The 27,136-nt window shown below is 37.8% G+C and overlaps 1 protein-coding gene across 5 annotated transcripts; it reads left to right on the top strand.

Moving 5' to 3' along the window:
• Positions 1–4,076: 4,076 nt before the first annotated feature.
• Positions 4,077–25,448, top strand: DNA2 (DNA replication helicase/nuclease 2). Of its 5 annotated transcripts, none has more exons than XM_026059916.1 (21): positions 4,077–4,195; positions 4,916–5,095; positions 6,146–6,329; positions 7,563–7,708; positions 9,249–9,374; positions 10,285–10,504; positions 11,033–11,150; positions 11,427–11,592; positions 12,600–12,794; positions 13,393–13,623; positions 14,103–14,219; positions 14,329–14,438; positions 15,756–15,865; positions 16,845–17,069; positions 18,297–18,490; positions 18,600–18,689; positions 18,780–18,972; positions 22,411–22,500; positions 23,100–23,282; positions 23,446–23,592; positions 24,245–25,448. In XM_026059916.1, the coding sequence occupies exons 1-21, from the start codon at positions 4,185–4,187 to the stop codon at positions 24,299–24,301; spliced, it is 3,093 nt and encodes a 1,030-aa protein (XP_025915701.1). In that variant the 5' UTR covers positions 4,077–4,184; the 3' UTR covers positions 24,302–25,448. The 5 variants fall into 5 exon arrangements, with proteins under 5 accessions (XP_025915701.1, XP_025915702.1, XP_025915705.1 ...); XM_026059917.1 differs by having other exon boundaries at positions 23,446–23,635; positions 24,261–25,448; XM_026059920.1 differs by lacking the exon at positions 16,845–17,069.
• Positions 25,449–27,136: the final 1,688 nt, after the last annotated feature.

The raw sequence follows: 27,136 nt of genomic DNA, 5'->3' as shown, positions 1-27,136 counted from the left end.
TGAAAAGTTAAGTATTCTGCAGAATAAAGTAGAATCCAGCATGTTCACTTACGAGGCGGGGGAAAAAGCAGTAAAAACTGTCCCCAAAACAACTGAGTAGGATACTGAATGCAAGAGTAGAACTACTGGATGAAACAGTACTGTATTTTCAGCATTAGTTTTTCAAAACAAAATTTAAATTTTTATTAACAAAAAAACCCAGAAGTATTTTAATACTTCAAAAAGGCTTATGAAAGAAACATACTTGTGCCCAGGGGCTAGTTTGGAGGAGACTTGAGCTTCCTTCTAAGTTTTTGGGCAGATATTTCTAAATTTTTCTGAAAGGGTTAGCTATTCTTACTCAGTTAAAACACGAAATTTTTTACGAGTATCTGACTGCTACAGGCAGGATAGAGAAACATGGAGACCTAGTTGTCCACCCTATTTTTTTTCACCACAGCCCTATGAAAATTGCTTTTCATTTTGAACTATTGATTTTTTTTTTCCTTCTATAAACATCTTTCTTCTCTGTCTCTTCCCTATTTCCAGTGTACTGAATTGACAAATCTTATTTTCAGCCAATAGAAAGTAAAATAAATCAGACTCCAGCCAAACTCACTTCTACACATCAGTCTTGTACTTTCAAATTACTCATTTTTTTGTTTAATTTCTTAATGAATAGAAAWTTTTTTGAAAGTTTGAATTTTTTTATTCAACATTATTATTATTAAGATTTATTTCTGAGAGCGTGTTCTCAATAAATTCATGTTAGTGAGAAGAGCACACTTGAATCCTAGAATTTTAGTTGTATTTTTTTTAATTGCCGTCAGTTATGTTTTTATATACATCAGCACAGGCTATATTGTCAAGAGTAGACTTTTAAGACTTTCAAGAGTAGCTTGACTTCAGGTGCATATTTCACGTTTAAAATATATATCTGTACACACACACACATATATTCAAGCCCATGGTTTCCTGTATATGTATGATTAGAGTTGGAAACAAAATTGAGGAGTTTTTAATTGCTATTGGACATGCACATTTTTCATTTGTCAAGATGCTTGATTCAAATTCATCTTAAATGTAAGTTATCTGTTCTTTGAGAGGTGAGGTTACCTTGTTATCTACCCTCTTACCACTTACAAAAGTTATGGTTGATCAATTACTTAACTTTAAGGGAACCAGAGATCTTTAAATTACAGATTTATTTTCAAACTACACTGACAAATGTTTTATGGTATGTCAATTAGCAATAAATTATATGTTTGTGCATTTCCTTTCTAGAAACTTTAAAAGCTATTACAAACTGGTGGATGGGTGGGTTCTTTCTTGCTTTAGTTACTTCAAAATGATTTTGAAGACTTTCTGCCTGTGGAGAAAATTAGTATCTTTTATTAAACTTCCAGGATAATTCCAAGGTTTTATAGTTTTCTTCTTTATTGTTTACTTGGCAGTAAAATAATAGATCGCAACCCTAAATGACAGTTTTACTGAATGAAGAGGTCAGAATATCCAGAAGTTGTTGCCTTTGTTTCCTGAAAATCCATATCATAATCTCATAATTGCTAGTTCTACCCAGTGGAAGGTGTTTTTTTTTTTTTTTTTTTTTTTTTTGAGAATTAATGTAGCCTTGGATGATACTTTTAACTGTGTTGAACCAACTATTTCCAACGCTTTTTGACATAAAAATAGAGAGACTCAGCTTTACAGGACTTCTTCAGCTGATGCTTGATCCCATACAGACTGATCCATGCTATGTCTTGAAAATCTCAATTTATGTGGGTTCTGTTTCCAGTGATTAAACATTGTGTCTTTAAAATAATCACCATATTTCATCTCTACTTCCTTATAGTGGAAAATGTTATGTGTGCTCTAAGGCATTTATCCATGAGCAGCATTGTGGTTTTGCGATCATTACACAGAAAAGCTGCATGAATTTAAGCCTTCTTTCCATATTGATAAATTCCAATCTCTCTGTATTTATTTCATTATTAATACCCTCCAGATTTTTTGCTCTTTAAATGAGCTGAGGCCTTAAGATGGACAAATTCTATCAATACTTTTTAACTTCTTCCCTCTCAACCCTGAAAAAGGAGGATTATGGAAGGTAAAAGAAAATAGAGCTTGGTCTTTAATTCACAGAATAGATTCTCCAAAACAAATTCTTTCTGAGGGGACAAACTGTGTTAAACTCCATTTAATCTCTTTGAAATACATTCTTTATGCTTTTCTTTGTTTCCTGAAACAGGAGTTCTGTAGCTCAGCTGTTCTTAAACTGGATCTTTAGTTTTCAGTCGTTCTATTTATTAATATTTGGAACAAGTTGGCACCTGTAATAAGCCTTCCTTTATGCTTGTGACTCAAAACAATTATATTATTTCAGTTCAAACAGGGATAAAACCAGGTATCGCTGTGCTTGGTCATTAACAATGTTTTTATTCTGTGCAAGTAGCAAGTAAGTCTGTTCAGCCCAGACATCTCTGCTTCAGCGATGGCAGTGACAGACTGCCTCTTGAGCATCCTTGGAGTGGATACCGTGATACTTGAAGCTGATCCGAGTTGGGTTTGCTGTAGTCTTGCTATCCTTTCTGCTCCCATCTGCAGGATCTGACCTATTCTCTTACCATAGAGCTAGCAAAATTGCACAATAAATCAGTTCAGGAAGCTAACAGCTTTTTTTTGCAGCTAGTTTAATGCTGGTTTATTCTGCTGTAAAACTGTACCCTCAGATGCTGTTTGACATTTGCCTTATCCAACGTAATGAATTAGGTGCAATGGCACTTCCACTGATCTGATGAAAGACTAACCCACCAAAAGAAATTAATCGGTTTTAATGGCATGAGCTCACTGAACCAACTCACCGTGTGACTGTACATCTGCTAGATATGATAAAAGAGAAATGGTGGGATTGTGCTGCAGTAGAGTCCTTTGCAGTACCAGCCCACAGCTACACTGCTGGTAAATGTAATGTTAGATTACACCCCTCTGTTTCTTTTTCTCATAGTTTAACAAACACTTCTTTGCACGTATTCATGTAATGTTTTAAACCTATACCAAATTATGTGACAGTGTGTTTAAAAGCAGAGATACCTAGCTATTCAATTACAAATAAGCATATATTAGAAGTTCCACAATGGAAACACACGTAAGTGTAGTCTACTGCATGTATTTCAGGATTTTCCCCCCAAAAGGTAAAGGGGCATACTTAAGTATGATGTCACCTTTTAACATTCGAGCTCTGGTCTCCCTGGTAGGGTGTCCAACCATGGACCAAAACTTAGTTTTTTGTGGGACTGAAGCCTGATACTGTTCCCCAACTTTTGGCAATGTAAAAGAGGTGCAAGACCAAGCTCTACACCGTTCTTGGCATTTTAACATCAGAACTGYGATACGGATTTATTGGGGATAGATTTAGTCCCTGGGTCACTTCAATCCTTACTATAGATATAACTGACAGCCTCAGAATCAGAATGCTTTCCAAAGTAGTGGCCAAAAAATAAGTGAAGAAAGAAAATCTGTATACCTGAAACTTCTGCTTTGCATCAGAACACCTCCGTCTGCTGTCAGCTAGCAGGGCCGAATGTGTGGCAGGTTCTCTTCAGAGAAGAAGCGCTCCCAAACTGTCAGGCTGAGATTTGCCCATAATTACTTGGGAGGGAAGGGCACACTGATTATTTTTTGCTACTGCAGTGCTCTCAGAAGAGGCGCCGCAGTTGTCACAGCAGTTAACGCTGTGGAAGGAAAGGACAGATACGCTAAAGAACCACCGTCTCCAGCACAGATGTAACGGAGGCGACCGTTAGGCTCCCTCAGAGCGCAGCCCCTCCCCCGCGGCGGGCGGCTGAGGCGAGCCACGCGCCCGCCTGCCCGCTCGCACCCAACCGTTCTCCYCGCGCGCGGGAAGCGCGGCCGCCCCGCCGCAGCCGGCAGCTCTCATTGGCTGCGCCGGCGGCCTGCGCCTGATCTGGGCGGGGAGACGGGCGGGGCTTGCCGCGGGGTGGGCGGGGAGACGGGCGTTTAGCCGCGGCGCCGGCGGAGCGCGGCGCTATTGCGCATGCGCCCCGGCCGTGTGGGCGGGGCCCTGTGAGGAGCGGCGCCCGGAGGGGTCCGCACCTGCCGGTCTGCTCGCCTCGCCTCGGTGTTGGGGTGCGGGCTGCGCTTGGCGCCGCGGCGGGAAGAGCCGCGCGCGGCTGCGGGCGCTGGTCATGGCGGAGAGGTATTGGCGGAGCGCGGGAAGAAGCGGGCGGAGGCGGCCGTTGCGCGCGGCTGCGGGCGCGCCGGGTTTGAAATTTAAAGCGCGGCGCGCGGCCGCGTTCGCTGCCGTTGCCCCGCTCGGCGCCCCCCCCCCCCACCTCTCGCTTCCCGCCCTTGTCTCCTCTCCTCCTCCCCGCCCCCGCCGCCTCGCTCGGTCCCTCCGGGGCGCCTCAGGGCACGGGCGGCGGGGAGGGGGCCGCGGAGCGGGAGCGGGACGGCCTGGCCGAGGCCTTAAGCAGGCGGGGGAAGAGGTAGGAAGCGCGCGGGAAGGTCCACGAGCGGCTACTTGGAGCGGTGAGTCAGCGAGAGGCAGCTGCTCCCCGCCGCTGTTTGGCGTGTAACCGCTGTTTGCCCTTACGTTATAACTAACTTCCAACTGGATCCAAATGTCCGGACACCAAAGTGAAGCAATAACTGCAATAGACAGCAACTTATTTGCTGTCTGTGTCTCTTTCCTTTGTTATATCTGTCCAAACGCTGGTCTTCCATCCTTGTTGCCTGAAGAGATAACTTGAGGAAAAAATAGCAGAGAGAAATTTCCTCTTTTCTGCCCTTATAAAACTTAGTGTGCCCCTTAGAAAACTGAAGGGGGTTGAAGCTTTACTCTTCCTGACTGTGGACTGGCTGTTTTCTTTTAGATTGGTGTCGTGTCTTTGTCTGCATTAATGAATTGTTGCTTCAGTTTTCAGAGGACGGTGACTGACTTCTCTGATGCGAYACTTAAGAGTGGCTTGAACAACAGATACCGTGTGTTGGAAGTCAGCGTAGTACAGAGAAATGGCATGGGCCCGGAGAAACACCTGACCATTACRGCATCTCAGTCACTGGAAGATACAGAGCTGTGCATTCTGAGGAATGGCTGGTAATCCATGAAGAAACACAGGCTGAAAAAGTCATATCTAAAAAGTCATATTTTCATATCTGAAAAGGGGAGAGTGGATTATTAGCTATGTTTTGTGTTGCCTTTGAAATGAGTTTTGCTCTCTTAAAAATGATAAGAAATGTTTTATTTAAACAAACTTTCTCAAATGTAGTATTGTCAATATATTAGTGTAATGGATATTCATCCTGAGGACAACTGATGTCAGGCTTACTTGCATTGAGCAAGTATTGCTACCCCAAAGTTTTAATATATTCAGTCCTGTGTTCATACTAATAAAGAGCAAGGCAGTAAACTCAAAGCAGAGCATTTTGTCTGCGTGATGTCTTGCAACAATTAAAAGTGTTCTTTTAAATAATGTATGAAGACATGTCTATAAAACATGAGGTTTTGTACAGGCTGGTAAGATCACCTTAGCTTGAGCTCCACTGGAAAAGAGTTTTTCAAGTGTGCATCAGGGAGGATTCCAATTTAGGTATTTGTGCATTGCATGGTATGTTATAAAAGAAAGGACTAGTTCAGTCTTTTGGAACATGCATGCACTAGCTATTTGGTACTGCTTTTCACTTTATGCTGGAGTCTGAAAGACAGGAAAAAGGTCTAAGACTTCATTTCTTGGAAGAGAAAGTATAAATTATTTTGAACCTTGAAATTTGCAAGTTGGTAAAAATATTCTGCTGACCTTCTGAAACAAGCAGAGTAGCTAAGGTAGTTCTCATGTAACGTGCGAGAGCAGTAGGCCAATATAAAATGTAATGATACTGAAATGGCTCAACAGGTGGGGCTGGAATAGCTTGAAGTCTACCAGGTTTCCCTACATGCAGGTTGTTTTGACACATTATCTGGTACTCAAAATTAAGCAAGTTTTGTTAGTAAAAAGTCCTGTATTCATTTGCAGAATTCAAGTGAATTTCTTATAAAAAGAAGAAAAGCTCTTTCAAAGTATGATGAATCTGTGAAATATATTAATACAGCTTTGAATGTTTGGTGTCCTTAGCTTACAAGTGGTTATTCAAATGTGTTACTTTATAGGGATTCTGTTCCAGTTGTTCCAGGAGACATCATTCATTTAGAAGGGGAGTGTAGCTCTGGTACCTGGATAATAAATGAACAGTCTGGATATCTGATTCTTTACCCAGACCTGCTGCTTTCTGGCACTACAATATCAAGTAGTATTCGATGTATGAGAAGAGCAGTGCTGAGTGAAAAATTTAGGGTGAGTGTTAATTATAGAGCTTCAGTGTTTTAATGTGATTAGTTACTGTTTCATTTATCGAGACTGGTGGTTTTGCCTGACATTAAAACCAGCTGAGACACTGTATTGCAAAATGTAGTTATTAGCTGTTCATAATGTTTACAAAACAGAATTTAGAATGGAAACTGTCTGTTTGTCTCTGGCTGGGCTACTTGTGGCGTTTTTTTGGGTTTTTTTTTGAGAATTTCTGCTGAAATAATCTTGTATTCTTAATAGGGCAAAAAAACTTTTTCTGCCCACTTAAAATTCTAGCAACTTTTGGTAATTTCTGTATTCTCAGCCACATCTTCTATGGATATGAATCCTTTGTGAGGGATGTGTCTCTTATTGGCCCTCTGAAAAACATAACCACATTTGGCCAAGTTTAAAGCCTTTGAAAAATCAGCCTACATTGTTCAGTTGAGACTTTTTCTAGAATACCTACTCTAATACTGTAGGAGGGGCATGCTTTAGCTGATTAGGCAGGAACACACCTGAAGATCAAGCAGAAATACACCTGTACTGTAATCAGGGTTGGTGTGGGCTGTCTGGAATCCAAATGCATGTGCTGGGAGTTGAAAAGAAGAAAGATTTCTTGTGGTAGGCAACATCTGCCAGTTTCAGCTAAAACAAAACCCTTCTAGACGTGGTGGGAATACAAATCTAAATGGGGAAGGGAACCAGAGTGGAGTAGGAAACAAGCTGGCTGGGAGACCATGGCTGGAATGAGAAACTGAAGTATAGGAGATTAAGACTGTGAGGAGATGGTGACAGGAGGCCTTCATTAGAGAAGTGATGGGAGTAAGCTAAGAATCATTTGTAAGGGACAGTGCAGAGGGTCCTGATTCCAGGATCACACCACTTTCCACATGCTGGAGTGAAACCTTTATTTGCCAAATCCATAGAAGATATCAATAAGTACTTGCAAAACATACTGTTAGTTATCCAATCATTTACTGGTGGCTTGTGCAGAGGTCATAACTTACTAAATTCTTATGAGTCTACAGAGTCTAATTCTGGTGATGGTGAGACAGGTTTCTGAGGCATAGTGGTGTTGGAATTACGTTGTGTGCCATGTTAAAACACAGGAAATGTGATTTTGTAATGAAATGGGTGCTGTCCATCATGTGCAGCAGATGAAAACCAAAAATTTTGTATAAAAGTTGCATAAAGTGGACATAAAGCTTACTTTATGTTGTATGACTTCTGTTGTAGCGCTCTGAGTCTGGCTCACACCAAATGCTCGTTGGTACAATTCTTCATGAAATTTTCCAGCAAGCAGTAACAAATAGCTTGACCCATGAAAAAGTAGAAGAACTAGCAAATAAAACTGTCTATGGACAAAAGTATCTTAAAGAAATGTGAGTAGCATTACTTTTTTTTTTTTTTTTTTAAACTAGCAGATAAATATCTACTTAGTGGAGCACTACGAACTGCAGAGTATTCTGCCGAATGTCCTTGTTTAATGAAACTTTGATATCTCTTAGTAAGGTACTTCTCTGTTTCAGAATGTAATTTAATTTACCTTCCCTGCTGAGCTACTCTTATAAATTTGAATTATGCTTCTCGAGGAACTACAGCTGTTTTTTGCCAGGCCATCAAGGCTTGAGTTGTGTCTGTAACATTAGATTTCCATGCATCTCAAAGCTGAGCTAAATGTGACAAACATAATTAATGTTGATCCTGAGGAAATGAAACAAACTTCTGACTGACCAAGCTTGCACTGAGAGATCTGTTATTTTCGTGTTCTTTATCGGGTTGCCTAAAGGCCCATAAATTTAGGGACTTTGAACTTATTTTCTGCACAAAGCTGGTAGAAATGCTAGTCAAATAAGCAGTCTTAATATTTCCATCAACAAATGGCAAAATGAATGGTTGTCAGTTTTATGATTTTACTACAGACTTGATTAAAATTGAATTCAATTAATGTAAAAATCCTAATATAACTTCAGTATTAGAGATTATATGTTGGGGAAATGTCAGCAGCCCTTAATCCCTGAGAAGCTGAAAGTTAAAATTGTAACTAAATGTTACTCTGGTTCTGATACTAAGATTTGTGGTATTTTTATTGTGACCTCTAAGATTACTTAAAGGTTTTTGTATCTTACTGGTCTCTGTGTTTGAAACTATTGATTGCAATTCCTCTTTGCACATGTGGACTACTGTTAGGACAGAAAGGTCTGATGCCTGTGATCATTTGCATTTGTATGGATTTTCTCGTGTAAAGCCCCCTTGTGTTTCTCTGGTGCTATAAAATAATGCCTTTATTTCCAGTGAGTGCAAGCACTGAACTATCTAATGCCTACRTGATTAGACTCTGTTAATGACATTTCTGCCTTTTTGTGTTTGTAACTGTAGTGATGCTCTGAAGAGGATCATATTCCTTCCCAATTAAAATGGTTTAGAGCCTGTCAAAATTTATATGAAAGACAATTAGTAGACCAGTGTATTAGGACAAAAAATGAATACAATTAAATGGGGGGGAGGGTGTGTGTGTGCGTGCGCGTGTGCTTTGGGTTTTGTTTGTTTTGGGTTTTTTGTTTTTAAATGTTCTCAACCTTGCATAAAGCCTAGGAATAGCCAGTTTTAAATGCAGTTTTACTGTCAGTTTTGTTTCTTCAGTTCTACCTTGCTGATATATGTTTTGKTTTTTTTTATGCCCTTTGTTCCAAATGAATTATATCAGAAATGAATAGAATGTATGCTGTCTCTCCTAATAGATGCTAAACTATAGTTTTAAACATTGGTCAACCAAGTTGAACCTTAATGAATCTGTCATTTTCTACGTGTTATTGGTGGTTCTTCCATCATGGTTATTTCCGTAAATCTTGCTAGTACTTGAATACCAGAGGCAAAACTAATATTCCTGTCTTGTTAACAGGTATGTTTTTGGTTTTTTAGGTATCTCTTAAATCTGAAACAAAAAGAAATAATGCAGGAAGTAGAAGAATATTTGCCATCATTTCTTAAATGGGCAGAAGACTTCATGCACAATCCAGCTAACCAAAATAAAATGCARCTAAAACTGTAAGAAGTCAGATTTAAAAGTTAATCATTCTATGTTGTTTTTTCTACCCTTAGGAAAAGCTAATTAAAACTTCACAGTATATTATGTTTGACTCATTTCTTATTTTTAAAGAAAACTTATGTGAATCTGTTCAGTGATGTAGATGATGGCCTCGTTGCCTAGACAATTTTCTTTGAGAGCTGCATGTTTAATTGCTGTTGCAAGTACTGGGAAGACATTAAGAATGGTTATTATCAGACAGAGGAAGAACTGACAAATATTGGTCTTATTCTTTGTAAACAATGTCATACAGAGTAGAAATGTTAGTGATTAGAAGAATTAGCATGTTTGATCAGCTGACTGACCCAAAAGATATTTTGATATGTATAAGTCTACAAACTACAATATGAAACTATTAATCAAATGCAATTCTTTACTGAGATAAGTTTATCAGTGAAACAGTGTTTTCACACAGTTGTGGCAGAGCTCTTCCTGCCTAGGGCTTCTTCTTATCAATTGTAATATTTAAGTTTCATGAACTGGCGTATCCAAGTAAAACCTGTCTGCTACTTTCCAGTATGCGTCACTAAGCCTTTTGAAGAAACTAAATGTTTTAGGGTGTGTTCATTCAGAAAAGACCAAAAACTAGTAAAAACAGTTTACGATTTTTTTAACTTAGTTTGAAATTGAGGTGAATAGCAAAACTACATGGTGAAGTGTGATTTTAAAATAACTTTCTGATGTGATGTTTACTCCATTCATAGAAGGATAGTTTGAGCAAGTCTCACTTTCTTTCTGAAGTTAGTGCTTAAAGAGTGCCTATAATGCAAAAGTCATTGTTACTTAATTATAACACTTGTAATATTATAATATTAAGGAGAAATATTAAGGGAAATTGGTAACTTCTGGCTTGCTTTATTTTCTTCCTAGGTCAAGTGATGGAAAAATAGAAGATTTCTCTTCTAAGATAGAAATTGTGGATATCCTAGACATTGAAGAGACTATCTGGTCTCCCAGGTTTGGGCTGAAGGGAAAGATTGATGTTACAGCCGGTGTGAAAATACATTGCCAGTCTGGAGTACAGTCTAGGATAATGCCGTTAGAACTCAAGTCTGGCAAAGAATCTAACTCCATAGAACACAGAAGTCAGGTACAAATAATATATGTGAATTATCTGTATTGGTGACTGTGTATAAACTTTTATTAGATGACCTTTTTTGTTATGAATGTGAAACTTCTTGTTTGTGTGTGATATAATTTAAAATTAGGGATGGCTAATCGCAGCAGCCCAAAGCTGCTCTTATAAAATGAAAATGAACTGAGGTGTGGGAATTGTATATGTTTACACTTTAAAACACACATTTATGGGTTTTTTTAGCCTGAAAAATCTGTTTAGTCTCCTGTTACTACATTCAATTATTGGACTGAGGCAAATTGCTTCAAGAAATGGTGCCTCTTTCCAGGCAACTGATCTGACTTAGAGGTAGTAGGTTTGTACTAGCTTTTGCTAAGGAAGATACCTTTTGATTGAAATCCTTGGTTAGATGTTTACTGCTTATACTTTCTAGATTACCTGTGATAGTAATGACTGCTTAATTATATAAATTATGGAAATGCAGCTTATAATGTACTTTAAACTTATTACTGTGTATTACAAATATATATATCATGTTTTCAGGTTATTCTGTATACGTTGCTGAATTTAGAACGGAGAGTAGATCCTGGAGCTGGATTTCTTCTTTATCTTAAAACTGGTACTATGTATCCTGTTTCCGGAACTCGCATGGATAGAAGAGGTAAAGTTGTTCCCTAGCTCCGGAAACCATACTTCACTATCTTAATTACAATGAAACATTTTAGTAGGTGTTATAAATGTATGGTTTACTCTTGACCATATCTGTCATATTAGATTAGTTAAAGTATACTTTATTAATACTCTATTAGGGCTTCTTGCTAAATAAATACCTACTTCTTAACTGTCTAATAAAAAGTTGATGGCTGGTTACTTTTGAGTTAGAAATGATTAAAAACAAAACCCAAAATATCAGCTTAGTTTGTTCTTTTCTTCACAGAATTAATTAAGTTAAGAAACCAGGTGGCCTTCTACTTAATGCACAGTACATGTAAGTCTGCTGTGGGAAGAAAGCAAGCACAGCTTGCTGCTTTGCCTCCTGTAATTGATGACAGTCAAGCCTGTAAATACTGCTCCCAAATACACAATTGCTTTCTATATAGCAGGTAAAAAATAATAATAAAAAAGAGATAGTTGGACTCTTGTTTTTAAATAAGCTTGAATTGCAGCTTTTGATACTGTTGGGTTTCTTTTCTGGTGCACAGTTTTGTATTTCTGTGATGACTCTTTCACCCCCAAATAAATAATGTTCCGTAGACTCCTGTGCAACTTTTACAGTGTAAGCAAGTAAGTCCCTGATTCTGCAGAGATTTACCTGTTTATTCAGATGTATTTTCATCAGGACAAAATCTGAGATAAGTCTTAATATAATAGTTAATGAAAATAACAAATTTCTGTTGTACCTAAGTTAATAAGAATTATGTTAATAAAGCTATATCCTTGCAACTCTCCAAACTGGCAATCTTTTGAGGGAATAGAACTGAGTTATGGCTGGTTAACAACTCTTTCCCTTTTACCCTGTACACAGTATTTTTTGTCTAAACTAGACTAATTTGTGTGAAATACTATTTCTAATATTTAGCTGTTATGGCAATAGGATTATTCCTAATAGAGTAGCTTTCTTTCCACTTTCTTAGAACTAACTTTTTTCCTCTTGAAGGCTGCAATTTATGTACATGACTATGTATAATATCTATGGATGTTTTGTTTTGAGATAAGTTGACTAGAAGAAGTGAATTGACTGTTTGTGTATTAACTGTGGAATTCCCTTCACTTAGCTAAATCTCAGTATGGTAGTCATATCTTACCAAAAGAGGGAATAGAAGATCAAATAGCTAAATATATACAGTGCTATCCTTGAAATACCTATACGTGGCCTTTCAGTAACTTTTTGCCTTTAATCATTCAAAATCATGGAGCTGATCTCAAGTTATTACTATTAGATTGTTCATATGAACAAATGATACGAGTTCCACTTTATTTCAATGATGACAGATTAATCTGATATGTTTTCCTGTGTTACAATATATGTTTAGATTAGCATTATGTACATGCAGACTTGCAAGGAAGAAGGTACAGGCTGACTCTTTTCTGTGTTTGGGTCTAATCCTAGAGCTGTAGAACAGAAGATGGCCAGTGTGTCTCTTCCTCCTGTTATGGTACCCATTATTGAAAAAGAGACCCAGCACCTGAAACCCTCCCACTTAGAGTATTTCAGCCTGTGGTATCTCATGTTAACCTTGGAGCTGCAAAGTGGAGAGAGTAAAAAGGCATCTAAAAATATATGGATGATACCTTCTTTGGAAAGGTAAGAGGTAATTTTTAACCTGGTGCAAATGATGCCCCCTGCAGTAACTGGAAGTAAGGCACTATATACTTGTGCTTTCCCTACAAGGGAAACTAGTTGTTTTTCCAGTCCTTTTAGAAATATTCAAATATGCTTCCTTGCATATGCTTTTTTTTTTTATTCCTCCCCCTCTGTGAGATGTGACCTAATGAAGGCATTAGTCTACTGTATTTACTGGTTTTGTATTTGCAATAGGATACTTGACTTTTTGTTTATCTGCTTAAGTTCCACATAGGAAGCGGTGAATTGCAGCCTCAGCCTTCGGGAGTAAAAGTTGTGTAATTCTGTTTTGCTTTTGAGGGCTGAGGCTGAATGTTGACTGCGAGCCCATCTCGTTGCACTGCTTCCCTGCAGGTTTATTTGACAAATAATGATGTGCATTTGGACCATATTCCTAGGCATGACTGGCAGTCTTTTCTGAAATCAAAATGGCTATTGTAAAGTAACCTTTAAATTTAATCTTCCTGGTTCTTGTGGGTTTTTTTTCCTTAGAATATTCCTTTCTCTGAAATGATATTAGACTTGAATATATATCTGTATTTTTTTAATATCTTCACAGAGAGAAGGCTGGAGATTGTGTTGGAAACATGATCAGAATTGGTCAAGTGCAGGAAATTTATGAGGGACAATATCTACATTCTTTCCAACGTAAAAATGGTGCGATGCCTATAACAAACCTCCTGGCTGGTGATAGAGTGGTTGTGAGTGGAGAGGAAAATGGTTTACTTGGTTTGGCTGCTGGCTATGTTAGAGAAGTCACTGTTACAAGTGTCTCCTGTTTTTTGAGCAGGTATTAGAGGGGGGGGAAAAAWTCTGTCTGAAGGCATTAAAATACTGGCATCAGGAAGGGTACTTCTGGGCCCCCACAAAGCTCTGACAGGGGTCTGATTAATCTTGCTGGGACTGGGGAAGTACACCTCCAGAAATCTTGCATCTCGATTAAAAACGCTGGGCTTTGGTCTATGTCTACGCCTGTATATTTAACAAGGTTGTTTAATTGAAAGCGTGCTTGTAAATTCCATTTACTTGTGACTCTAACATGAGACTACGTGGATTACTGTGTTAATAGCAACTTTCATTATTCCGACTATACTGCCTTTAAATTGGGCTTTGTTCACATCTTACCTCAGATGAGTTATCAGGTTGGGTGTTCCAGCTATTGCTTCACTCTGTGACTTTAGGGAGGTTTCACTTAACACTTAGTAATAAGTCTTTAATCGTCAGCGTGTTCCTTAAAATTATTTTGTCCGTGGTACTGTCATCCTTCAGGAATTTGTCAAAGCTCCCAAAGAACACTGTATTTAGGTTGGATCACGAAGAAGGAGACTTTGGTATAAGTGTCCCCCTCGAAAATCTTTCCAAATTGATGGAAGACTCCCCAGTCAGGTATTTAAAAAAAAAAAAAAAAAAAAAAATCAAATAACTTGCACATTTTTAATATTTTAGGTAGAGTTTCTCGATTGGTAACTCTGGGTTTTTGTTTCTCTTTCCACAGTGAAAAGCTTCGCAACTTGATAATTGACTTCCACAAACCGCGGTTTATTCAGCATCTGAGCTCTGTGCTTCCTCCTGAAGCAAAGGAAACTGTTGCAAATATTTTAAAAGGTATGAAGTCTGTGTTTTCTTACCCCCCCCCCCCAAGTCCTCCGCTTAGAAGTAAGCCTCTATTGCCAAAGCGTTTATCACATTAAATAGAAGGTTTTTTTCCTACTTTGAGGTCCAATTATAGTTTTCTGTTTAAAGATAAAAACAAAATCTTTCTTATGATAAAATTCATAAACAAGTTGGAAGAATGGCTAATGTTTCTTTAGAATTCTAATTTTACTTTTGTTAGTTCCTGCAGCTTAGTTTCAAACAGAGTACCACATGACTACATCTCTAACTTGCAGAAAATCAGGGGCAGGGAAGGCTCTTGGGACAGGGGAAACAGACTCTGAGGAGGCGGAAGCAACTGAGCTTTRGTGTGAGCGTTCCCTTGTATTGGCGTTCTTGCTGACCTGTTGGATATAGTGTAGTGTATGCTGCTTTGTGGGAGTTCTGTAAAACAAAATTATATTATGTATATGGAAGTGTCATTCATTCACTGAAAATACTCCATCGTTCTTTCAGAGTTGTCTGTGAAAACAGAAATTTAACTGAATTCTCTTAGAGCAAATAGAACTCTTACAAAAATTTGGTCTGAAGACAAAGATGTGGCTTGTTGCTTTGAGGTCTGCTTTAAATAAGAATTTTGCCCAGCCTCCTGTCCAACCACTGAAGGGATAGGAAATTAAAGGAGGAAGTATATGCTGAAATTCAAGAATGACAGATTATTGAGTGTACTGGAAGAGCTGAAGAACAGTACCTTCCCATGGAAAGAGTACTTGCAAGCCATATGTGTGTGTTTTTGTTTTTTTTCTTTTAAACAGTAAATCTAGTGGCACATTTTATTTTTTTAACTGAGCTTTGCCCAGTCCCGATAGCTGCAATGCACTGTTCATCTGCATCAGACTGGAAAAACAGCTCTGATTTAATGTTTTTCTTTCAGGATGATGCTATCTGTGCAGTTTATTTTCCTTTGCAGCAAGGTATATGTTTGAACATGAAAATGGGTATGATAAAATAGAAATGTCTTTACAAGACATCTTATGGAGATGGTCATTTAGGATATTAGAAAAAAACACAAAAGGAAGAAGAATGAATTCTATGAAGAAGAATGTCTTCAATGACTTATTTGTAGGGCTGTAGGGCAGACCGGTACTGCTTGTGTGTGCGCTGTGGTGTTTAACACCATTACTTCATCAGAATCTACAGGCTTGCTTTGCTCACTCTTTCTTTTTAACGGCTTTAGCAGAGGAGGAAACTCGATTGTTTTTTTTAAATACAAAAATTATTATAACTATTATTAACTATAGACATTTCGCTTTTTTTTTTTCTTTAAAGGTCTGAATAAGCCTCAGAAACAGGCAATGAAGCAAGTGCTACTTTCAAAGGACTACACGCTTATTGTGGGCATGCCTGGAACGGGAAAAACTACTACAATATGTGCTCTGGTAAGATCATGTAACTTGATGTTGAAAATTTTTGTTAGATTTAGAGGAGAGCATTAAACTGCATAGTGCATACTTTTCTAAAACAATTGTGATGGCTTAGTCAACTGCTATCTGCATAACTTCAAAGAAGACTACATGTTTCTTTCTACTTAACTTACATTTGGTAGAACTAAAAATATGTACATGGGAGAGAGAAGACTGAATTGTGATACTTAATCATTTTGATTTTAAAATCAAATATCTCACTTTGATGTTAAAATTCATCATCCCCAAAAGTAAGTCCTCAAATCCTGAATGACAGCTCAAAAAAGGACTCCTTGGGGAAGTCTGCAACTCACCCATTATAAATCATATAAATCCATGGTGCTGAAGCTGTGTGCAGCCTGCTGGCCAACTGCTCTAGCTGGTGGTCCTGTTTCCCCAGGAATGTCCTGTAGGAGCATACTGGATTATGGCTGTGGGCTGAGTGAGTTGTTCTTGAAATAGCAGCAACACCTTACCTCCAGTTGTCATCTTTCCTGAATGGATGTTTTGCCCTCTTTCCTTCCCTGCTGCACAAGAAAACTCATGGGGAAAGAGGAGGACAGAGAGCAGGCAGCTGCTGCTATTAACGGATTAGTTCACTGCTGAATCCCTCTGTGTGGCTTAATTGTCCTGGATCAAAGCATTTCTGGGTATGGGCTGCATGACTTGTTCCAACGGCGGTGGCCTGCTTTAGAGTGCCACCTTTCCAGTGCAGGGATGTTCTTATCTCTCACTATGTGCAACATGTATAGTAAGCCTGCTGTTTACGGGAACCATCAGGTCTACTGCCCGTATTGCCTTTACAATAGCTAAGTGGTAGATCTGGCCAGAAAGGCTGATGTAAATGAAGTCGTAACTGGTTCCCTCTGAGATTTGTCGGATTTCAATCCGACTTGGAATTGCTGATTCTTGTATGTAAACTGTTAACTTTTTCCTTTCCTGTGCTAATGATTAGGTGAGAATTCTTTCTGCTTGTGGCTTCAGCGTTCTTCTGACCAGTTTTACACACACTGCTGTAGACAATATCCTGCTGAAGCTAGCCAAATTCAAAGTAGGGTTCTTGCGCTTGGGGCGAGCTCAGAAGGTTCATCCAGATATACGGAAGTTTACAGAAGAAGAAATTTGCAGGTCAAAATCGATTAAATCTGTAACTGATTTGGAAGAGCTCTATAACAGTCAGGTGAGAAAAGAATTTTTGCTAGCCCAGCAAAACATTATAGATCATTACATTAGTATTCTGGTTGTTCAGATACTGTAGAGAAGGAACCTATCCCAAAGGTGTGTTACTGGTACAAGGAATCTGAGCTGAAAAGAGATATTCAATTTCTGTATCACCYCAATTTATTTATAGCCAGTAATGACAAAAAACTGAAAGTTGAAAAGCATTTTTTATGTCTACACAAAATAACTAATTACCATAAGTAATAGTTCCCAAAGACTCTAGTGCTTTTATCTGAGATCTTGTTTCATGGTATGGTTTACATATATATCTTATCCTGACATGGTCTTGCCCCAAATAGATCAATATGTGGTTCCATGGCAGCTTGATCCCTTTAAGGGAAAGGTGATGTAACTGCAACCTCCTCCTCCATCTTTTTTCATGTTGTTGTTTGTCCCTCTTTCCCTCCCACTTGTGCCCGTTGTGACTTTTGTGCAGTCAGAGGGTGGGGAAGATGGAGAGTTGCACTGTTGAGCTGATCTGACCAAAAACTAATTAATTTCTGATTGAAAGCTTAGTACTGCTTTGCTAGTGAAAAGGACAGTCCTGGGAGTTGGGGAWACTGAGCCAGTGGCAGCTTTAAATCGAATTGACTTAAAGACTGAAGTTTCATGGTAGTTGGAGTAAATGCTAGCATTGCGAGGCCCCCTCCTCCCCCCCTTTATTTGTCTGTTAACGGACATTGCAGGGAAATGACTGAAGTCATAAGGGAAATAATGTTTTGTGTTTTAGTCGCTTCAGATTGCAATTGAAGCACAGGGGTGGGAATAATTGTGCTGCTGTTTTATTTTCTCTGGAATAATTCTCTTCTCGCCTCACCAATTTTCTAGGGTAGACACTTCACCATATTCCATAAACTGAATTTACCTAGAACCTGTTACCATCCTAAATGCATGGCAGGAATGTGTTATGAACTAGCTCCTGTTCTAAAGCTGGTTTTTACATTTGTCACTTGCAACCAGTGCAAGACTTCAAGAATATGTGAGGCCAATATATATGCAAGGTGTGAACTGATCTGATTCAAGGATTAATGATTTGATTTCTTTACCTTACACTCTTTCTTTTTTTAATTTGTAAGAATTGGAAATATTTTATATATTGGAAACTTTTTTCTTATTTTATTCTGCAAAATGTAGTGTTAATGGATATAAGATGTCTCTTATCCTTAAAGTGTGTCTCAATTTTCAGCCAGTGGTTGCAACATCTTGCATGGGAGTAAATCACCCCATCTTTGTTCGGAAGCAGTTTGATTTCTGTATAGTTGATGAAGCTTCCCAAATAAGCCAGCCTATCTGTCTGGGCCCACTCTTCTCCTCAAAAAGGTTTGTGCTGGTGGGGGATCATCAGCAACTGCCTCCACTTGTACAGAATGCAGAAGCAAGGTAAGATAAAATGCTGCTGGGCGAATATCAGTAATATGAGCTTTGGGAAGGCTCCTGCAATGCTTTGACTGATGCATCTGTGTGGGGTTTTTTGTTTGTTTTGTAACAGAGATCTTGGCATGAGTGAAAGCTTATTTAAGAGGCTGGAACAAAACCAAAATGCTGTTGTCCAGTTAACTGTGCAATACAGAATGAATAGGTATTAAAACTTTTATTTGTTATATTAGGATTTTTAATGTGGGATTTAAACTGCAATATTTGACACTGTTCCTTGTCTTTAAATTCCTAGTAAAATTATGTCGCTGAGTAACACATTAGTGTATGAAGGCAAACTGGAATGTGGCTCAGAGAAGGTGTCGAAAGCCACTGTTAACTTGCCAAACCTAAAACAGTTGAAACTGGTGCTCGCAGATTTCTTAAAAACTTGGTTGAAAGAAGTGCTTGAACCAGATACACCTGTGTGTTTTCTAAACACAGAGAAGGTAAAGTTGATTGTTCTCTTTTCAAAATTATGTTTTTGTAAATTTTCAATACAGTTAATGTGTAAGAATTTGTAAAGCTTAAAGGTAGGATAAAATATATATCTTWAAAAAAATGGTCTCCTAGTTATATGTAAAATGTGCAGATGTATTTAATATAGCTGATGAATTGTGATGGTGCATCTACTGCTAGAAACATTTCATCTCATAGCAGTTGAAAAGTTTAATTCGGACAGCCAGTATTACAGAAACTGGATTCACTATATACTTTGTCCTAGTGTAAAGAAGGTAGCTTGAAGTCTGTAGCCACATTGGTGCCCTTGCAGCTATAGAATGCTGTCGTTTCCAATGGCTGCGGATCAGTGGTGTCTAAGCTGTGTGCCACTGGCAGGAATAGTTTTAAGTCCCTGTTGAATTTTGCGGAAGTTCTACGTGCTGAAGCGTGAGGGAGGAGTAAGTTGCTTTAGGTGTATGGTTTCATGGAGACTCATAATGAAATTCTTGTCCGAAGAATAAAACTGAAATGCAACAAGGATTGCACAGAGAAACTGGCCTCTAGGTCAAATAAGGGAGAGTTCAAATGCATGTGAAAAAAGATGACTAAATTAATATGCACTTGCAGTTTCTAGTACTTGGTGTGACTAGTTAGTGACTGGACTGTAAGGATTTGAGTCCATCTTCCTTTCTCACTGGTTTTATTTTGAATCCTCTTAACACTGGATGTTGCCAATAGCTGTAGCAACTGAAGCTCTTTCTGCTGACCCTAGCCTTACGACGACCTCCGGAAGAAGTCTCCAATCTATTTCTGTGCTCTCCAGCATGTTCTACGGGATTCACTTTATAGCAGAATTCTAATAGAATCTCTTAAATGACTTAAAGTGGTTCTGTGCTGGTTTTGAGAAATTTCTAAAAATGCCTAAACTTAACAGGGAGGGACCTTTTCCAGGAATGCCTCGATAGCTGCCATCCCTTTCACAGAAAAGCAGGGAAGAGCTTTGTCCCGGTAGGAAATGCACTAACACACTGTTCATCTATTGATCAGACCAAAATTGGCAATGTGAGAGAGCTTCTGTTTGATTTCAACTTTTCTTCCTTCCTAGCCCATCTTGAGTGTAAGACACCTGTTCTGTTTGTAGAATCAGAAGGAAAGCTTGACTTTCCAAAATATTCTTGATTTTGGTTAGACATTAGGCTATAATGTCAAATCTCTTCTTGGAATTCCTGTCAAAAGTCTATGTACTATGACAGCCTTGGCTTAAAAAAAAAGTATCTTGTTTTCCTTGTTTAAAAATTGTGTACTTGATTTAGTGCCGGGGTGTCTGAGTACCTTCAGTCCAAAGCTTTTTCCTTGTACTATGCTAATGTAGTACATAAGTATAAATGCAAGCATATATTCTAAATGTTAGGTTGCAGTGATGATAACTTTTTTCATCTAAAATAGTTTTTGTATTTTGTATTGTTTTCAGCTATGTTAATGTGGACAGAAACCAAGCGTTCACTAAAACAGTGCATTTCTGCTCTAAGGGAATTGAGTGCATGCGTGTTCAGAGGCCTCTTAGGTGGTCTGTGTTGAGATTAGTAAATTAAAAAAAAAAAATGGAGCTCCCATTACAGTAAACTTGATTCAGTTGTGTTGTGACAGATCATAAAAACAGAGACTGAATCCATGATGGCAGTGTTAAAAAAAATAAAAATAAAAAAATGTTAGGTTATAGTGAGCATTAAGCTATGTAGCCATTAAGGCACAAGGTATAGAGAAACATGGAAAAAGCAACAGAAGCTTCTAATGTGAAGGAAAATATTTTCTACCTCTATAATGTACACAGTGTACTGGAAAGAACACTGTCATGTAAAAAGTTTGGAGGAAAAGTTGCAGAAATGGGATTCTTGCTGAAATGTGCAGTGCCCTATTTAAGGAACAGGACGAAGATTACCTTTTTGCATGTGGCTGGAATACTAAAATAAACTTGTGGGTGCAGAAACCTACTATTAATACTTATGCTGCATCAAGAAGAAAGCTATATGCTGTTGCAGTAATGTTATATATGGGCTTGTCACTTTCTGAGCTCTTGTTCGCTTGCAATGCTTTAATATGCTAGATATTGAACATAGATTATACTTAATAAGCTACCCAGCCAGCTGAATTCCTGGTTTTGTGAAACTTCTGATGCATGTTGTGTACAGTCAGATCCTGTACGTGTACACTGGTACTGCTCTAGAGGGCAGAGACCACTTCCCTGGAATACTCACGCAGGTAAGAACCATGCATTACTCTACCCACCAGTAAAAGTTACGAAAAACCCTCCAATTTTAGATGCTCAGATGATATTGAGGAAACAGTGGTTGTTCATAGAATCAAAGCCAATTGTAATAGGACACTGCTATATTGTCATATTAGGTCAGACTATGCTATTTTAAATGGCCAGACTACCATTTTAAGTGGCAATGCTGTGTCAGAAAAGCTGAGAAAGAAGACTGAACAAAATGGCATCAAAGAAAACAAAGTTGATGCATGTCACTAATAACAGTGATGCAAAGACTGGAATGGACAGAGTCCTGGCTTTCATAAGGTAGTTTACACACAAAATTCAAAGGCAGAGGCAGACTTGGTATATGCTCAGTTTTAGACTGTTCTTGTATCAGGAAGTTTGCTGCTGGATCCCAGTTGCTTAAGGGTATGCTAGTTGACCAGAAAGAGAACATTGTAGCATTAAGGAGATGGACTATTCATTGTTAGTGATATTGCTTAAACTTTAAAGGAGGCAAGCATAAGCCGAGAGGATAAATTGTAAAAATGTGGTTACCAGGATAGCAGGAGTATAAATTCTTGTAAGCTTATTCCCAGATATCTGGTCTCATTCATACTTGATGCAGAAGAGGGAGTTAATAGTTAAGAAACTAAATTGAGTGAATACCTCTCTTTCTTTTTCTTCTTTGAACTTTGGAATTTAAATTTGATACTGCCATTCTGGATAGATCTTCCTGTAGTTTTAAATCCAGGCTCTCAAAAATAAATAAATGAAAATCTTGTCTGCTTTCAGTTTCCCTGTTGAAATGGGGAAAATTTGCTGTAAACATCACTGTATGGAGAATTTAAAAATAAGTCGCATGTGAAATATGTCTTGCTCTTTCACCTTGTCAGGCTGGGAGACATCCATTTTTCATATGGCTTATATGGTATGAACTGTAAGGTCAGATGATCAAGCTTTGGCAGTTACTTAAGGTGACTTGCTATTGCTGGAAACTCAKCTTAGCAGATCATTTCAACTTTTTTTGTAAATATAGCATTCTGAATATAGACTTTTTTTACTCTAAAATATCATTCAGCCTTATTTTTGGTTAAAACTCTGTAAAACAAATATGATGCAGTGATTTAGTGATCAGAATGTACTGTGCCATTGTATATAGCAAGAATCATTATTTTCATTTATATTTTTAAAGGTCCCAGCACCWGAACATGCAGAAAAAGGTGGTGTAAGTAATGTGACAGAAGCCAAAATAGTACTCTTCCTCACGTCCTTATTTATTAAGGTATCTTCTTTAATATGTTGTTTGGAGGGACAGCTCTATAACTAATTTTTACACTGCTATATGCATCACAACTACATTTATAGAGTTATTCTTTGAGGGATGGTTTTAATGATAAATTTGAAGGTTGAACATAAGTCAGTATAGTGAGAGGCCTGAGATCTGCGCTCAGTTCCCTGTCCCTTGCCTGGTCGGATCCTGGATGCAATAAAAGCAGGATGCCAAATTCTTTAAGAGATGAGGAACTTCCTTTTTTGTGAGGGAGGGGGGAAGGGATTTGCCTTTTTTGCTTATTTCATCTAGTCAGCTTCAGTAGTAGCACAGAACAAATCTGAGTTCTGAATGCTTGCCTTTTGAGGAAGAAGGAAGAATAAGGATTTTGAGGATTTCTGTCATTGTCCTGGGTAAAGACAAAGCTTGGGATCTTGCAATAACGAATGCTTTCTTTAGTTAATACCAATTATGCCTAGATTTCCATTGACTTCTTTCAATGTAGAGACAATATCTTGCAGCACTGTAAAAATCATTGAGGGTGTTCTGACTGTAAAGTATATCCCAAGTTAACTGCAGTGACAATTTTTTTCTGTTTCTTCTTTATTCAGGCTGGCTGTAAGCCTTCAGACATTGGTATTATATCGCCATACAGACATCAGTTAAAAACAATCACTGACTTGATGGCAACATTAAAAGAGAATAGAGTGGAAGTCAATACTGTAGACAAATACCAAGGAAGAGACAAAAGTATCATAATTGTGTCTTTTGTTAGGAACAGCAATGATGAAAACGTGAGTTGGTCATATTACCTTGACTTTGTTTCAGTCAAATTAGAAGTCAAAAACCACCCTGAGCCTTAAACTTAAATGATGCTATTTTTCAAAATGTGTTTATGTACATTAAATTCTGGAATTTAAGTGGGAAAAATAAAAGCAAATTACACTTATTCAACAGCTTGGCGCCCTCCTGAAGGACTGGCGACGTCTTAATGTTGCTATCACAAGAGCCAAGCACAAACTAATCATGGTCGGTTGTGTTCCATCTCTGTGCCGTTATCCTCCTTTAAAGAAGTTACTCTGCCATTTACAGTCTGAGGCAATGATATCCTTTTTTTTTTTCCATGCTGTTTTATGAAAGGGGGAAGGTAAGTTTGACTACTTGAAGTGGGAGGGAAGGATGGGAAGAACTTTAATTTCTTAGGTTATGCTTACAATACTGATTGACAACACAGTACAAAATAAGCCAATTTAATATGCCAAAAATACTTCTACATCAAGGTCATGGATGGATCTGGAACTTTCACTGTCTTCAAAGGTAGACATAAAAATCCATCTTGACTTGCAAGYTAACTTTGACATAATTTTTCATCTTAAATTTGAGGCTTTTTGGCAACTTTTTTCCTGATCATCTTAGTCTCTTGGTATTGTTAGTGTCAATGTGATCATCCTTCTCTGGAAGGAGCATGCATTTAAACATATCCATTGACCGAATGGTTCATCATGAAAAAGGTTGCTAAAATGGAAAATAGCATAACTTTCACATGCTTTGTTAGATTTATTTTATTTTTTCTTCCTGGCATTGTACCAAGTTTGCTCTAGTTATGGCTGCTTACATCTCATATTTAAGTAGGAAAGCTGATAAGGCTTTGTTGGCTGCTTTTTTTTACAAACACTAATATACAAACAGGTTTTGTGTTTTTGTGAAAGCAATACATTATAAAAATGCTTGAGTACTATTTCCTTAACTTGTTTACATCTTCAATCTTCCAGCAGGTGCACATGAAAGTATCCAGAAATGTAACATTTTATGACTGTAAAGATCGGGAATTTGACGGACATATATTTTCTGTGTATGCTGCTGAATGTAAATAACTCATCAGTGGGGTATGAGTGCTGATGTGGACTGTTTAATCTGAGTCAAGCCAAACTGAAACCACATCCAATTATTTTAAAGGTTGCCTTTCAGTAAAAATGATAATCCATATTCTGTTCTTTAATAAGCTGCTTGTTAAGCTGGTCGTTTTAGTGCCAGCATATTTGTAACAAACCAGAAGTATGAAATATCCTGTTCCTTCAGGTACTGGATAGCTACTTCTTTATTCACTTTTATCTTGATAGACAGTTCTCTGTATAAGTGAATGGAAAAACTTGAGGAGGGAATAAATCAGTGCTGCTTTGAGTCAGTTTTCTAGGCTCAGTTTGGTTTTAAAGACTTTAAAATGTAGTTTACACACAGCAGTTTCTTTTATTAGCATTCCTAATTAAGATACCCTGGTTCTGTGCAGTTTGGAAAAGAAATGGGAAAACTTCCCTCCTTGTCTTCAAAGCCTTGTGTTCCTATTTAAAGCTTACGTCTACTTCTATTAAATACTGAACTTTAATATTAATATACATAATGTAATATCTCATGAAGGTCCCTTGATGACTTATCTAAACTGTTTTGTCTAAATCTGAGAAATATGATGCTGATTTACTTAACTACTTTTCACGAACTGAAGTATTTAGAAGATAAATCTCTTAAAGTGAAATTCTGCTCATTGAACATCATAGTTAAAGTCCCGCTGGTTTCGCTATATTTTTGGTCTCTAATCTTTTTGTCAGAAATCACAAGAAACAAAATTAGAGCTTCAACTTGATGGTTAAGAAGTTTTACATGCTCAAATTCTATCCTTAAAAAAAGGATTGCATATGTGCAATACAAAGTATCCTTTACTTGATGGATGTGTTTTAGTTTCTTTATGCTACCTCATATTGTACAGTCTTACTGAGCCTTTTCTTTCAAAGATCGCTGGAGGAAACAAATTTTTTTTTGTCTTTGAGGCATGTATTCTCTTAGATCAATGTCAAGTAGTTGAGCACAAATAGTTACAGACAAACTTCTAGATGTTAAATGTGAGCATTTTCCATTTTTTAACCTGTTTTGACTTTTGTAATGTTTCTGATTAAATAAAAATTTGATGTTTTATTACATTTTGCTTTACATTGAAATATTTTGAATATTGCAAGAAATAATTTGAATAGTTAACAGGATATCCTGTTTTCAGGTTAAAATATATACTTGGTCAGCAACTGTATGAATGCCCTGTGTCTTTCAAAAGATTATATCAAATTAATTAGGGGGGGGGGATTGCTCATAAAGTATAGCTCTATTACAGTAGTGTAGTTTCAGTACTACAACAGTTTTGGAATAATATATCCTTGTGTAGAATAGTTTTCTATGTTTGGAATCAAAATGTACAAAAGTCTTAAGATTTAGGTTATCCAGGCAGTGATCTATGTGTTATCAAAAATTAATAACAGATATTGCCATCCCGCCACAAAATTGCATGAGAATTGGGCACAAGGACAACCCAGTGGTTTCTTATCTACTTCTAAAATACATGCTTGCTTCTTGTGTGGTAAAAATTGGACTGAATGGAGAGATCTATAGGTTAATGTTCTGATCTGGTATTCTCCAATGAAATGGAGATGTGATTTATAAATCTCTTGCATTCCAGTGAATGTCGAAAGAATATATTATAAAAGTAAAATGAATCACTTATTCACTGTCTTTAAACCATGGCATTCTAATGCAGAAATGGCCATTGATACTGCTGGAAATTTAACAAATATGGGTGGAACGCTATCTTAGCGATGACCATCTTGCTGGGATTCCTAAAAATAACGTAGGAATTTGTTGTATGCCAGTCTAATAGGATCAGAGCCTGAATTAGGACTGTTCAATATTTAAGCTTATTGGGTCCTTTTTTCTTTTAAGAGGGGTGGGAATCTTACTGTATTGGAAAGGGTGTAAGAAGACACTCTGGTCTTAGAGGTTTTTTTCCTTTTTTCACTGTAGTCTCTGAAATAGGACAGGGAGAGGGGAGGTAAAGCATACACTTCGGTTCTACAGCTTGCTGTTTAACTTTTCTCAAAAAGCATAGAGGTAAGATTATGATTTGAATAATTACTAAAAAAAAAAAGTCGTGCAGTAAGCGTGAGATGAGATTCCATCTCTGTGGCTGACTTTTTTGCAAAAATGTTTGTTAAGACCTGTGGGGCTGTGGAGTTTTTTGTTTTCTGGTGAGAGTCAAATTTCCATCTTTTTCTAGTAATTCGGAGATGTTTGAGCTTTTGCCTTTTAAAAGACCGACTTCTTTTCCAAACACATTCTTAAGGTACCGAATTCAACTTTTTTTAGGTGTTTGAACTTTAGTTCTTACAGGAGCTTGAATCATGGCATATTTGTTTTAAGACATGAGAGGTGCTTCTAAAATGTGTTATTGAACTTTGGAGAATTATTATTTGAAAGAAGTGTCAGGGCTTCACACGTATGATTCACAAGAGAAAAGTCTCAGATTGCATCTAAGCTGAAGCACGCTAAGCCTGTCCTAATACTCATTAAACAGAGGTGGCAACATCGCTGTGAAAATAAATGTATGCTTTTTGCTACTGAACTTCTGGGAATATGCAACCTGATGCCATGTAGGTTTAGAGGTGTCTTGTTGATAGACTTTCAGTAAAAATAGACTCTCAGTTTTCAGTAAAATAAAGGGAAGGAAGGTGTTGGAGGTTTCTGCGGTTGTGCAGGAGCTGCTGCCTCGTGTCGGGGTAGGAAGGGGAAATTCCTTCCTGGCTGCGCAGTGCTGGCGAAGGGGCGGGGGGGG

This window comes from Apteryx rowi, unplaced genomic scaffold (assembly GCF_003343035.1).
Source record: "Apteryx rowi isolate R43461 unplaced genomic scaffold, aptRow1 scaffold_162, whole genome shotgun sequence".
NCBI classification, from domain to species: Eukaryota; Metazoa; Chordata; class Aves; order Apterygiformes; family Apterygidae; genus Apteryx; species Apteryx rowi.
The sequence above is the reverse complement of the archived record's forward strand: the minus strand, read 5'-3'. Positions and strand labels throughout refer to the sequence as shown.